Source organism: Oncorhynchus keta, chromosome 4 (assembly GCF_023373465.1).
Source record: "Oncorhynchus keta strain PuntledgeMale-10-30-2019 chromosome 4, Oket_V2, whole genome shotgun sequence".
NCBI lineage: Eukaryota > Metazoa > Chordata > Actinopteri > Salmoniformes > Salmonidae > Oncorhynchus > Oncorhynchus keta.
In genome coordinates, this window is record NC_068424.1 from 58,949,248 (window position 1) to 58,963,671 (window position 14,424).

General features: G+C 38.3%; 2 protein-coding genes across 5 annotated transcripts; one reads left to right on the top strand and one right to left on the bottom strand.

The window, feature by feature from the left end:
• The first annotated feature begins 3,318 nt into the window (after positions 1–3,318).
• tdo2a (tryptophan 2,3-dioxygenase a) lies at positions 3,319–6,612 on the top strand. The gene is made up of 12 exons (XM_035766584.2): positions 3,319–3,448; positions 3,607–3,712; positions 3,892–3,982; positions 4,236–4,306; positions 4,649–4,776; positions 4,897–5,083; positions 5,193–5,300; positions 5,418–5,529; positions 5,647–5,704; positions 5,797–5,876; positions 6,019–6,109; positions 6,233–6,612. The coding sequence occupies exons 1-12, from the start codon at positions 3,411–3,413 to the stop codon at positions 6,384–6,386; spliced, it is 1,224 nt and encodes a 407-aa protein (XP_035622477.1). The 5' UTR covers positions 3,319–3,410; the 3' UTR covers positions 6,387–6,612.
• Positions 6,613–6,863: 251 nt separating this feature from the next.
• Positions 6,864–13,777, bottom strand: ctso (cathepsin O). 4 transcript variants are annotated; one of them, XM_035766602.2, is made up of 8 exons: positions 13,454–13,777; positions 13,063–13,168; positions 12,750–12,829; positions 12,048–12,215; positions 11,725–11,846; positions 10,185–10,348; positions 9,851–9,943; positions 6,864–7,110 (listed from the first exon to the last, which is right to left on the bottom strand). In XM_035766602.2, the coding sequence occupies exons 1-8, from the start codon at positions 13,727–13,729 to the stop codon at positions 7,076–7,078; spliced, it is 1,044 nt and encodes a 347-aa protein (XP_035622495.1). In that variant the 5' UTR covers positions 13,730–13,777; the 3' UTR covers positions 6,864–7,075. The 4 variants fall into 4 exon arrangements, with proteins under 4 accessions (XP_035622495.1, XP_035622486.1, XP_035622511.1 ...); XM_035766593.1 differs by having other exon boundaries at positions 12,750–12,874; XM_035766618.2 differs by lacking the exon at positions 12,048–12,215.
• Positions 13,778–14,424: the final 647 nt, after the last annotated feature.

A 14,424-nucleotide genomic window follows, 5' to 3' on the forward strand; every position in this document is an offset into this window, starting at 1 on the left:
TGGGATATTTTTTTAGACCAGAGGAAAGAATGCCTCCGACTGGCCCACCAACACCACTTCCAGCAGCATCTGGTCTCCCATCCAGGAACTGACCAGGACCAACCCTGCTTAGCTTCAGAAGTAAACCAGCAGTGGTACGCAGGGTGGTATGCTGCTGGGATAACTGTTCTATGAAGAGCTATGTATGATTGTCACCAAGTTCTGTTGGGATGTGACAGAGATGGATTTGTAAATGAATTACCTTATTTTATATAGATGTTAATTATGTAGTATGATTACCTAATATTGTATCATGATCCATATTTGTTAGGAAGAGTGGAAAGAGGCCATAGTCACCTTAAAGACAAGGCTGTACTTTCATACTTTGTTTACTGCTAGAGGCTATAGCGAGTAGAAAGCAGATGGAAGAAGATAATAAGTAGCCTTCCTGGCTGATACCAAACTCAAAGTCTTCCTTACTTCAGTGTCTGGTGAGGAGGTTTTGATGTTGTTGGCACAATGTCCCCTTAACATGGGACTCAGCTCGTTTTACACCAGGGGGTCTGGACGGGCAATGCAAATAGTAAGGCAGCACATACAGGTCTTTACAATAAGAGTCTGTTTTTCCTATCATTCCCTATCATTATTTATTTGTATGTCACATAGGCAGGTAGAGTGGAATTATAGTCTATGTACCCATGGCTACACTTGCAACTGGTATACTGACTTCGATTTGTGAGTTGTGTAACATGTGTAACATAATATTTGTAACATAATTACAATAATAACATGTTTGTAACATAATATTTGCTAAACTTCCTCTCACTAATGAATTGGTTTATTACTCAGTTTTCTGATTTTTATTTGCAAAATCCTTGAAATCGTGCATTCTGCAAACAGAAAAGTAAGTAAGTACACCTGTACCTACACTGTAATTCCACTTTTCCTATGTAACTACAATGTACATACTGATAGGTAATTACGGACACGTTTTGTAGTGTGACTGATGTGGTTTATCCATCTCTCATCTATAAAAAAAAACCCAGCCGTGCTGAATGTTTAGGGACCAGCAATAGCCTCTGTGCTTCAAAATACAATATGGACTGCCCAGAAGAGTAGATCAAAGGCATAGTTATGTCAAGGTTGTGTCAACGAGGTTCTCAGAAAACAAAATCCATATAAATGACACAATTACAGCAAGTCAGCATTTCTATGGCAAAGATTACACATTAACTGAACTACAAATATTGAAAGACTGAATCCCTGGTAGCCTATGACCGCAGTTACAGGTTACAGGATCTTAATTTGATCACTCTATTGTTGCTGAGAAACGCAGATGAGCTTTGTCATTTACATAATTTCACTGTAAAACCACACTAACACATGGTTATATTAACAGTATTGCACTTTTGATGTAGCCTAGGATAATAGCCTAACCACCGATCAGGCAAAATGATGTACTAAACGTTCAGATCCTGTTGCTGCAGGATTATTTTTGCTGTGACAATATAGATCAAATTAAGATCCTAGATCTGTATGCTCAAATACGTTTAATTTTGTTTTATCGGGTCAATAGCGGGGATGGGACAAGAGATAAACAACATTACATAACAACATTGGACAGCATTACAAATTATTTTTTTATAGTATGTCTAAGCTGGAAGTAGAAGCCTAAGTGTTGTTGTCCATTAGTTTACTCCAATTAGGGGAGGGGTGGTAGAGTTAGGGCAAAATAATAAAGGAAAATATATTCTTTTAAAAAATCTATATTTTATATATTTACAATAAAATATATGGAGGATTGGAAATTATACAGACAATAACATTGATGGAAGGTAGGGTTAGGGCAAAATAATAAAGGAAAATATATTCTTTAAAAAAAATTATATTTTATATATTTACAATAAAATATATGGAGGATTGGAAATTATACAGACAATAACATTGATGGAAGCCACAATCTGTCTGCAATATTAAAGCAGATCTATCAGGTCAATATCGAGGATGGGACAAGAGATAAACAACATTACATAACAACATTGGATGGCATTACAAATTCCGTTTTTTTTAATCCAACTCATGTTTGCACCAGAAAGAACATTTGAGAAATTATATAATTCACTTGTTGACAACTTGATAATTCAATAGAGTGGATATACTTGAGCTGTAATAAATAAGATGTAGTTTGCAAGAGACAATATTGACTGTACATGCATAAAAACATAAATAAATGCAATAAATACAATGTACAATATACAACAAAAAAACATTGAGAAATACTGCAGAAAGACATTTCACAGGTGAAAAATATCTCAAATTGATATGATATGGCTACTGAAATTAGACCAATAGATAATTCTATAAGATACACTTCGGGATAATAACAAGGCCTCTAATGACCTACATGTTTTTTAAAACTTAAACTCAAATGAATATGCTAAGGAAGATACACATTTTCAAGTAACATGATGCTAAGATAAAACAGTGTGATGGTTGAATAACTGTCACGCCCTGGTCGAAGTATTTTGTGTTTTTCTTTATGTATTTGGTCAGGCCAGGGTGTGACATGGGTTTTTTGTATGTGGTGTGTAGATAGTGGGGTTGTAGCTTAGTGGGGTGTTCTAGGTTAGTCTATGGCTGTCTGAAGTGGTTCTCAATCAGAGGCAGGTGTTTATCGTTGTCTCTGATTGGGAACCATATTTAGGCAGCCATATTCTTTGGTTGTATTGTGGGTGATTGTCCTGAGTGTCTTGATGTGCTTTGTCTGTGTTAGTTTGCACCAGTTAAGGCTGTTTCGGTTTTCACTACGTTTATTGTTTTGTAGAGTTTGTGTTTTGGATTCGTGTTACTTGTGTGATTAAACATGGATCGCAATATACACGCTGCAGTTTGGTCCGACTCTCCTTCACCACATGAAAACCGTGACAATAACAGCTCATATTATGAACTGCACATTACACATCTGATGATAGAAGTATGTTTTGGTTGATTGCAAACATAGATTGCTAAGATGTTTTGACCGTTTTACATCCAGTGAGTTTACCTAAGAGAAGGTAAACAAGAACGGTTGGGACTAAAGATAACAAGATAACACATGTAAATTACACTGTGTATGTAAAAATGTACACAGTGTAGTTGAAAAACAGCACAGTTGAAAAACATATGGTAAATAGAAGTCTAAACTGGATGTTCTTCAGTGATAGATGGGAGGGGTTGCAGGTAGCTGAAGGTTGGGGCTATTGTAAAATATATTATGCACTCCCCCCACACACTTTGGATGGCGCAAAAGGAGGTGGGCCGGATGTTGAAATATGCCAATAACATGACGTGGTGTAGAGCCCTTAAATACCTGGGTTTTCACAGAGATAGTTTTATTAAACCAACAGCAGCGGATCAAATCTTTACTTTAATTTTGAATCATTTGGAAAACAATGAGTGGTGGATGTCCATACTTTGAGAAGAAGCACTTGTATGCAATCATTGCATTTCAAATTTTGTTTTAGTCAAATGTTTGTGACATTTCAAAGACATATAATTGAGCTGAATGCTAAATAAATTATCTTTATCATTATTATGATTTGTATGACAACTAATCAATGCCAATACATGTGTATTTTCATTCCCCAGGTTATTCAAGAGCAAGCTGCACCTGAATGAGGAGGAGGCAGATGACTCTCAAAAAGGAATTAACAAGGCCAGCAAAGGTGGCATCATCTATGGTGACTACCTTCAGGTAAAGCGTTCTCTATCTTCATCTAACTTAATCTTCTACAAGGTTTTTAACATAGTATCATTGTCTTCTGCAGATGGAATATTTGCTCCATCCCTTATAGGTTAATTAACATAAGGGGTGGAATGGAAGTAAAATTTTAATTTGTGTTAGCAGTAGTTATTTGTTTTGTTCCATTATAGCTTGACAAGGTTGTGACGGCCCAAGTTCTTCAGAGTGAACTCAAAGGGAACAAGATCCACGATGAACATCTTTTCATTGTCACCCATCAAGGTGAAGTATGTTTGTGGTCAAATATCATCAAGATTTGAGAATCAATAGAGGAATTGTAATCATAGTGTGCATGCATGCCCTTGAAATCCAGTCAATTCAATACATTAATCTAACCATTTCATTGTGGTTGCACCTAATCCTGGAAGACTTGAATAACAATTCACCACCAACTTTCCATCAACAAATGATCAATTGAATTTAATTGCAAAGGTGGGACATTATGATTAATTGAATTTGTATTATTTTATTTCAGCATATGAACTCTGGTTCAAGCAGATTCTTTGGGAACTGGATTCAGTGCGAGAGATTTTCATTAGTGGACATGTAAGTACCTCAGAAAGAAAGAGTACCCTGACAGACATTTCAATCCGAGCAGTGTGTTTGTTTTTCTTTCTAAATTAAAGGTACATTCTAGAAATTAAAGTTGCTATTGTGTACATCAAATTGTGGCTTGAATTTAACATATAGTTCATAACTTATGAAAATACAATACGAGTCAATGTTTTACCTCATTAAACCACAAAATATAAATAAGGTCAATGACCTAAACCTTTTTTCATGGGTGTCAAGCGGTGTGCTTCTTTCTGTCCAATACGGTCCAATTGCAGCACCCCTAGAAGCCAAAAAATTATAGAGCTCATCTTTAAAATGGTCATGCTTCACCAGGTTCGTGATGAACGCAACATGCTGAAGGTCAACACCCGCATACATAGGATCGTTATGATCTTCAGGCTGCTGGTCGACCAGTTCTCCGTGCTTGAGACAATGACCGCCTTGGACTTCTATGACTTCAGGTAAGCCCCATAGTTAACCCATAGAGAACCTTTAGCTTATATAAATCTTTGTAAACCTTTAACCTCATAAAATTATACCATCTTTACAATTGTAACACTCTTTACTCGTGTGTGTTGTAGAGAGTATCTGTCCCCTGCCTCCGGGTTCCAAAGTCTCCAATTCCGTCTGTTGGAGAACAAGATTGGGGTCCCTGACAACCTGAGGGTCCCCTACAACAGGCGTCACTACAGGGACAACTTCAAAGGACATGAGAGTGAGATGCTGCTCAGTTCTGAGAAGGAGCCTTGTCTGCTGAAATTGGTAGAGGTGTGTGAGAAGCACTAAAGAAAAATTACTAAAACATATGAAAAGAGATACTGTTTGAATACTTGATATCATAGCAATATTGAGAAATACTGTTTGTTGTTCTATTCAGAAATGGCTGGAAAGGACCCCAGGTCTTGAAGGCGATGGGTTCAACTTTTGGAAAAAACTGGAAGCCAACATCTTTCAAGGATTGTGTCTTGAGAAAAAGAAAATCGCGGTATGGGCTGTTTTAAAATAATGCAGTACCAAAAACTTGCCACAACATTACTTATAAGGTTACATAAATATAAAATAATATGACCAAAAGCTATGATCTTATTTGTCCTTTTGGCAGAAAATTTCAGACTCTGAGGAGAAGGAGGAGATGATGGAAGAGCTGACGAAGCAAAAAGAGCTCTTCACTTCTCTGTTTGACATCAAAAGACATGAGCATCTTTTGAGCAAAGGTGAGTACCTGCATCCAGGCTAAGCATCTAACACCAACTGCCTCAACAATTCACTACCCATAATTAGTTTAAAACTACAGATCCCAGGTCTAAGAAACCATCCTGTTGTTTGGCCAGGTGAGAGACGGATCTCCTACAAGGCTCTCCAAGGAGCTCTGATGATTTACTTCTACAGGTAAGGAGGGTTCCTTACAGTTTAGGTAGGCTTATGTTTGGTCACCATTTGAGATGTCATTATTACATTGTGGATTGTTCTGTTATTTTTAGGGAGGAGCCCAGGTTCCAGGTTCCCTTCCAACTCCTGTCCAACCTGATGGACATTGATACCCTCATGACAAAATGGAGATGTAAGTTACATCCAAAAACATATTGTATGTAAAGAACAGTTACAGGTGTATTTCGCACTAGATAACATGCTTTCAACTGTCTAGAGTATCATTGATCTGGAACAGTTGAAATAACAAGTGTAATATTCCTCCTGTATCTCAGACAACCATGTGTGCATGGTGCACAGAATGATTGGTAGCAAAGCAGGCACTGGAGGCTCCTCTGGCTACCACTACCTGCGCTCTACTGTCAGGTATGTCATATATGATTAGCCATTGAAATAAACCGGATCCAAAGCAATCCAGAGTTACTGTCAAGCACATGCTCTTATACCCCTTCAAGGAGCTAAGTAGGTGTTTGTTCTTCTCTCTAACAGTGATCGCTACAAAGTCTTTGTGGATCTCTTCAACCTGGCCACATTTTTGATACCTCGGCACTGGGTGCCCAAGCTGGACCCCAATGAGCACACATTCCTGTTCACTGCAGAGTACTGTGACAGCTCCTACTGCAGTAGTGAGGATTCAGACTAGAACCTGTTATTAACTGTCGAAAGTGGTCAGTTCAGATGGAGGAAAGGTGACAACGAAAGGGAACCTCTTTAAACTATGAAGACACACGTGACCCAGTGAGCATTATATAATATATATCAAATACATTTTATTTATAAAGTAACATAGTATATAATCTTAACCACATAAGCTGACTGCATGTATATATTGTTAATATAATTATTTAGTGTTTATAAAGTATATTGTTTATATAATATTGTGCTGTATTTAAAGTAAGAAAGAATTTGATCTATGTACATGGCCTAATGAATGATAATCATGCACCGACCCATGCACTTTGGATTATTCTGAATGTGTACCCTAAAGAAGCCTATTGTTAATCTTTTTTAGAGTAATATGTTTTTGTACAGTACTTCGATATTGGCGGATTGGGTGTTTTTATGTGATGTCAGAGAAATTACCTGTAGACTTTATTCACCATATAAATGATCCCAGGACTGCAAAGAAATATATTTTATTGTATCAGAAGAATATAAATTGTATCTGTCTCAATAAAAATATTGTACTGAAAAGGTTGCCAGAAAATGACTTTGACCTCCATGGGAATTATCTTGAAAATAATTCCTTCAAGAGTTGATCGAGAATTTGGCAGTACTGAACACACTAATGAATCCCTTTAGAAAAAACATCAACGTCACCATGGCTCACAGTCACAGGAAGACAGCAGTCACAGAGTCTGCAATACCTACAGAAAGGACAGGAATGGGGAGATTTGACATAGAGCTATAACTGTAAAATGATTGACAAGGCATTTCCACAGCAAATATGCACAAATCATTGATAGTCACTCACTGCTTATGAAAGCGAACTCCTCCAATAAAGAAAGACTGATTAAGATGAGCCCATCACAATGTCTACAGTGTGAAGGAGAATGTGGCTCAATCCCTGCCGGTCATGAATGAGGTAACGTGTTAAAACATCACCTTGTGACCTGTCATCAAGGCAAAGGGTGGCTGCTTTGAATAATCTCAAATATATTTTGATTTGTTTAAAACTCTTTTTGGTTACCACATGATTCCATATGTGTTATTTCATAGTTTTGATGTCTTCACTATTATTCTACAATGTAAAATAAAGAACGAAAAACCCTTGAATGACTAGGTGTTTCCAAACTTTAGCCTTGAGGTGTGTTGGGTAATTGTCCTGTTGAAAAACAAATGATAGTCCCACTAGCGCAAACAAGATAGGATGACGTATTGCTGCAAAATGCTGTGGTAGCCATGCTGGTTAAGTGGGCCTTGAATTCTAAATAAATCACAGAGTGTCACCAGCAAAGCATCCCCAAACCTCCCCTCCATGCTTCACTGTGGGAACAACACAATTGCAGAGTTCATCCGTTCACCTACTCTGAGTCTCACAAAGACAACGGTTGGAACCAAAAATCTCACATTTGGAATCAGACGAAAGGACAGATTTCCACCAGTCTAATGTCCATTGCTCATATTTCTTGGCCCAAGCAAGTCTCTTCTTATTATTGGTGTCCTTTAGTAGTGGTTTCTTTGCAGCAATTTCGACCATGAAGGCCTGAGTCAGGCAGTCTCCTCTGAACAGTTGATGTTGAGATGTGTCTGTTACTTCAGTCTGTGAAGCATTTATTTGGGCTGCAATTTGTGAGACTGGTAACTCTAATAAACTCTGGGTCTTCCATTCCTGTGGCAGTCCTCATGAGAGCCAGTTTCATTATAGCGCTTGAAGGTTTTTGCGACTGCACTTGAAGACAACTTTAAAAGTTCTTGAAATTGTCCAGATTGACTGACCTACATGTCTTAAAGCAATGATGGACTATCATTTCTCTTTGCTTATTTGAGCTGTTCTTGCCATAATATGGACTTGATCTTCTCTATACCACCACTACCTTGTACAACTGATTGGCTCAAATGCATGAAACTCAGCTTCATTAAATAGTACCCACAAAACACCAGTCTCAACGTCAGCAGTGAAGAGGCGACTCCGGGATGTTCCTCTGTCCCATGTCTGTGTTCTTTTTCCCATCTTAATCTTTTCTTTTTATTGGCCAGTCTGAGATGTGGCTTTTTCCTTTGCAACTCTGCCTGGATGGCCAGCATCCCAGAGTCTCTTCACTGTTGACGTTAAGACTGGTGTTTTGTGGGTACTATTTAATGAAGCTGCCAGTTGAGGACTTGTGAGGCGTCTGTTTCTCAAACTAGACACTAATGTACTTGTCCTCTTGCTCAGTTGTCCACCGGGGCCTCCCACTCTTTTCTATTCTGGTTAGAGCCAGTTTGCTCTGTTCTGTGAAAGGAGTAGTACACAGCGTTGTAAAATATCTTCAGTTTCTTGGCAATTTCTCAGATGGAATAGCCTTCATTTCTCAGAACAAGAATAGCCTGACAAATTTCAGAAGAAAGTTCTTTGATTCTGGCCATTTTAAGCCTGTGATCGAACCCGCAAATGCTGATGCTCAGAAATGCTCAACTAGTCTAAAGGCCAGTTTTATTGATTCATTTATCAGCACAACAGTTTATGTTAGCTGTGCTAACATAATTGCAAAATGGGTTTCTAATTATCAATTAGCCTAAAATAATAAACTTGGATTAACTAACACAATATGCCATTGGAACACAGGAGTGATGGTTGCTGATAATTGGCCTCTGTATGCCAATGTAGACATTCCATAAAAAAAATAATCTGCCGTTTCCAGCAACAATAGTCATTTACAACATTAACAATGTCTACACCTTATTTCGGATCAATTTGATGTTATTTTAAATGGGACGAAAATGTGCTTTTCTTTCAAAAACAAGGACATTTCTAAATGACCCCAAACTTTTGAAAGGTAGTGTACATACATATCTATATAACAATTCACACTATGAGATTGGAATAATACTGTGAAATTGTGAAATTATGATAATGCCCTTTTAGTGTAAGAGCTGTTTGAAAAAAGACAGACTGATATTTCAGCCTGTTTTGGTGGGATGGAGTTTGCCCTGTCTGGTGACATAACTGGGCATTAAATGAGTTACACCAATAAGAAAGAGAGTTCCAAACCGCTCCTCCAACAACAGCTCATTTTCAGTGTTCCCGTCCCGCCGGTAAGGAGACTGAAGTTAAGGTTAGGAAAAGGGTTAGCTTAAATGCTCCTCTAACCTGCTACAAAAATCATTTTTTAATCGAAGTGGTGTGAAACGAGTGTGTCCCTGAGAAATTGCTCATTGCTAAGCAGCTATTTTTAAAATTATTTTTGACAATTTTAATTGAAAACAATCACAGTAAGGTAGTCAATCGTTCACCAGAAACTATTTGACTCTGAAATAAAAACAGCTGCATTGGAGCTTTAAATTAAAAGTGCTCAGAATATAAAACATTGAATTGACATTAGGCAACAGGTATCACTAAACAAAGTCCGGGACAATGTTGCATCAGGCAGTGTAAACACTAAGTGTAAACAAGTTCAAACTCACCACAAACATTGTCTCCCATTTTAATGTAAACATAACCTTTGTTACCCCATGACGTTCCCCATGAGTTTTGTACTATCCAGTATGGCACGTCACCTAAAACAGAGGGACAATGTTTAGAATGTTCAGTCACACACTATGAACACTACTGTAGACAGAGTATTCCATGCATATGAAATTGGCATCATGTCAAATTGTAGTAATAAAATGTAAAAATCATGACAGAGTTCACATCAACTAGTGTGTGTATCTTGTGTGTATTTTTCTTTGTTTATTTATTTGTGTGTGTGTGTGTGGGCGCCCAGATGAATGCATATTTAGTGAGTGAATGGAATACCTGTGGTGTCGTAACCAGTGACCAGCACAGCATGGTTGGCATGGTGGCAGGAGCAGTGGTGCTGCATGATGCCACCCAGATAGTCCTGCCAACTGATGGCATCCACAGTCACAGCCAAGGGTCCCCACTCCACCAACCTGCCCATCATAGCCTCCTCAAGCCCACTAGAGAAGACATCACAGGCACCCCACCGGGCAAAGATATCAGATCAACGTCCATTTTTGGTTGATGTTTAATTGAATTAATTGTCCAAATGTAATTTAATTTCAAAACCATTTGTTGATTTGCGGTAGACATCTGGGTTAAAAAGAGACCAGTCGGGATTCAATCTGATGGTGGATTTGGACAATGCACCATGTAAAGGTAATTTCCTATTGAGCAGACCTGCAGTGTTTACTGTGAATGTGGTCTCTGCAAACAGAGCAATATTGCCTTTGAAATGTGCATTGTGGACTAAGCGCGATCGGATTGAATCCCAGCCAAAATGAGACAAAACCTGTGAATGTTGAAACATTAAACCACTTAGCCTCGTTAATGTGTCATTACTATGCCCATACAGTAGAAGGTTGATACAACATTATATAATAATATATGATGTAAATCAGGGATCAAAACACTATCTGAGCTTGGACCCTTTTTCTGACCACATAACCAGACTACTACAAACACCTTTAACCAGGGCTCAGAGTTATTCCTGGTCGGGAAAGTATGAGGGAGAAAGGAGCAACGCTAAGCTAGAAAACATTATTAAGATAGCTCTAAAAGCCAAAGAGGAGTAACAAAAAAAGCTAGTCCGAACCCAGGATAAAGAGGTTCACCAAGTTTAAATACACATGGAACAAACAGCACAGTGAAATACTTGTGTAAATAAGAACGTCCCTATTCAGTGACCATAAACATCACATTGTTTTGAGTCAGCAGTGATTTTTACCCACAATGCACCGTAGCCACAGGATTAACTTAGTACATGTCTGAATAAACAACAGGATATGAGCGTCGGGGACACGGCAGCGGGAACCGCGGTGTTAATGACCCGTCTCTGTCTACAGCATATTAGTCTGGTAAGCATCTGAATCGCAACCACCTTTGAACCTTTGGTGCAGTACTTAATGAAAACATTGCACTCACTACATTTTTTACATTTTAGTTATTTATGGAGACACTCATCCAGAGCGAGTTACAGGAGCAATTAGGGATTGCCTTGCTCAAGGGCACAGACAGATTTTTCACCTAGTCGGCTCGGGGATTAGAACCAGCGACCTTTCGGTTACTGGCCCAACGCTCTTAATCGCTAGGCTAACTGCCTCCCTGAACTTGGGAAAATACTGTAAAAGAGTCCCTGCTGTATCGTGAAACATTTCCCGAAAGAACATTGGAGTATTTGTGCTTACCTTGTGCAGACGGTCTTGTTTATATGCAACTATACTCCTGTGCTATATGCCAAGTCACAGTCATATATGACTTCATAAAACATTTAAATAAATGTGTTAAATATTACCCATTAGAACTCAACATAAAAAAGGTGTTGAAACTCTTATACCTGAAATCATGGGCAGCAAAGTCCTTCACCAAAACACCATCATGTGACTGAGAAAATAAATGGCAAATTCCAGTCTCGGCCTTATATGGGTATTCTGCCTGTTTCACCAACTTAACCCTAGTCTGAAAGAAAAGGACAGGGAGAAGCAAATTCAATGCATGTGTATGCTACATGTAAAAATCATTTCATGTTGAACATCTTGTTGATTAAAAGGTATAAAGTAGTAGTCTAACAGTGGAAATCACCATCACTTCTAAATAATCAATGACAAACATTTGATATTACACGAGATGCTTAAAAGGCCTCAGAAAACATATCTGGACCTGTTTCAGCCAGCTCAAGGCCCTGGTAATGGAGCCTCCATTGCAGCCCTGGTTCTTGTAGGAACAGTCAATGACTTGTTGCACACTGAGCTGTTTCAATGGCTGGCCTGATTTGGCATAGACCGACTCTATGGCGCCCACAACACTGAACGCCCAGCAACCTCCACACTGCAATGAGAGACACTTGACATTCAAGCATTGGCATTTAACATTACAACAAGACATTAACATGAACATCTAAATATCCAAATAAATTGTTAATATACTTTATAACAAATAGAGATAATGTCAGCAATATGTGATTTGATGTGGGATGTGTGGAATTTATGCAGTATAAAGATTTCTTATTATGAAAACAATGTCCATGTGTCAAATGATGGATAGTAAGACTATAAAATGGTTCTCCACTGCCATCTACTGACTGTAGTGGAAATGTTGAACAAAAATGCAAAGTTACTGTGATAAGTCTCTCGTACCAGACGTTCGCAATAGCCTGGGGACAAGGTTACGGTGACAAAACATAACACCTACATACATGATTGTCAAGAGGTTTTTTCTTCATAGAAGTTAATACAAAGTGAGTGTTTTTTACTTCTATGAGGAGAAAACCTCTAGACAGAGTTCAAAGTCAACTTCAATAAGGAAGTGTGTCACCCTGAAAAGACAAGTATGTTGATAGCTTAAGGAAAAGGAAGCTCTTACTGCTTGTTGATTCTGTACTGATCCGACTGCAGACTGGTCCCTCCAGTCAAACGTGGCAGGCAGTCCCTCTGTCTTCAGTCCTGAGTAGGGAGGGACTGTTTCAGCTGTGGCAGTCAAATACAGGTCTGTAGAGAAAGTACAATTACATACATACAAGTAGGCTATAGCGATCTTCTTCCAGTTAATGTGGTGTTTGGTTAGCCTCCATGTTTATTTTGGTTTAAATATAACATTTATAATCAATACTAACCCAGTCAATCAGTTTTGTTCACTGGGAAGCAAATACATTCGTTTTTGTTTTGCATATTATTACCTCTGAATTCATTTATTGATAAATCCGAGAACTGGTTAATGCCATATTTTGCGGAGTCTTTGTCTGTTGACAATGAGTTCAGGTATGCATGCCTTTTGATGGAATTCTGCAACAGACCACAATGTCACTGTACATGTCACAGTAGGCTAACTCTCATGGCATATCCAGAAGGTATAACAATAGTCTTACCCCCCACTTAATTTATTTGTTAATTGACGAACATATTTCAAAACTTTGATAAACCTACAGTATATCCATCCCTCTTCCTACGCAAATCACGTTAGTCTCTCTTCTGACACAGTGCCCGCACACAGCTGCAACTCCCCAGCTGCAAATACAGTTTAATTCAACTAATATAAATACGAAAAAGCCATAACACCGACAGGCCTACCTTAAAATAAGATCTGCGCCGATGATAACAATCGCTGTGGAGTTTATAATTCCGATGAAATTGTTTCCTAAACGACTCAAAATCAACATCAGTGTCTGCAGAGCAGTTGGACTTCCTGGTAGTTTGCCAAAAGCCACTACAACGAGCAACATCGGAAAAAGTAAGTATGCCTAAATTTAGGAGGAACATGAGAAACAATGTAACACCCGTCATTTGAAGTGTAGGACAAATGACATTGTAGCCTAAAATATATTCGTTTGAGCTCAATTTCCTCATCGCCGTCTCCGTTTTTCTTCTTCTCTGGGTTCAATTCAGGAGACTAGACCTACACATTTACACATGCAATACCGCCACCTATTGAGTTCATAGCTATAATGGATATAGTGGACAATTGGGCCATAATAAATGATGTAACGTTACAAATTAAGCATATAATACAAAAAAGTATAATGACCAAAGGTATGTATTCCACCTGGATTGATATGGACATTATGAGATGAAGGTAGCCTATGGTTTTCTGGCAAGTCTTATCCACTTGAGGGCGCTTTAGTACCATTAATGCAAGCACTATTACCAGAAGTCTAAGAACATGTACTGTGTATAGCCTATGTACAGTATATCCTATAGGGTGGTTGTGTAAGTGTAGATAAGTGAAAATGAAATCATCATGCACATTTTTATAGATTATAGACTGATAAGAATAGACTTATCAGTCTATTCTTGTTCTGAGAAATGAAGGCTATTCCATACGAGAAATTGTCAAGAAACTGAAGATCTCAAACAATACTGTGTACTACTCCCTTCACAGAAAAGCACAAACTGGCTCTAATCAGAATAGAAAGAGGAGTAGAAGGCCCCGGTGCACAACTGAGCAAGAGGACAAGTACATTAGAGTGAGTGTCTAGTTTCCTCAACTGGCAGCTTCATTAAATAGTACCCGCAAAACACCAGTCTCAACGTCAACAGTGAAG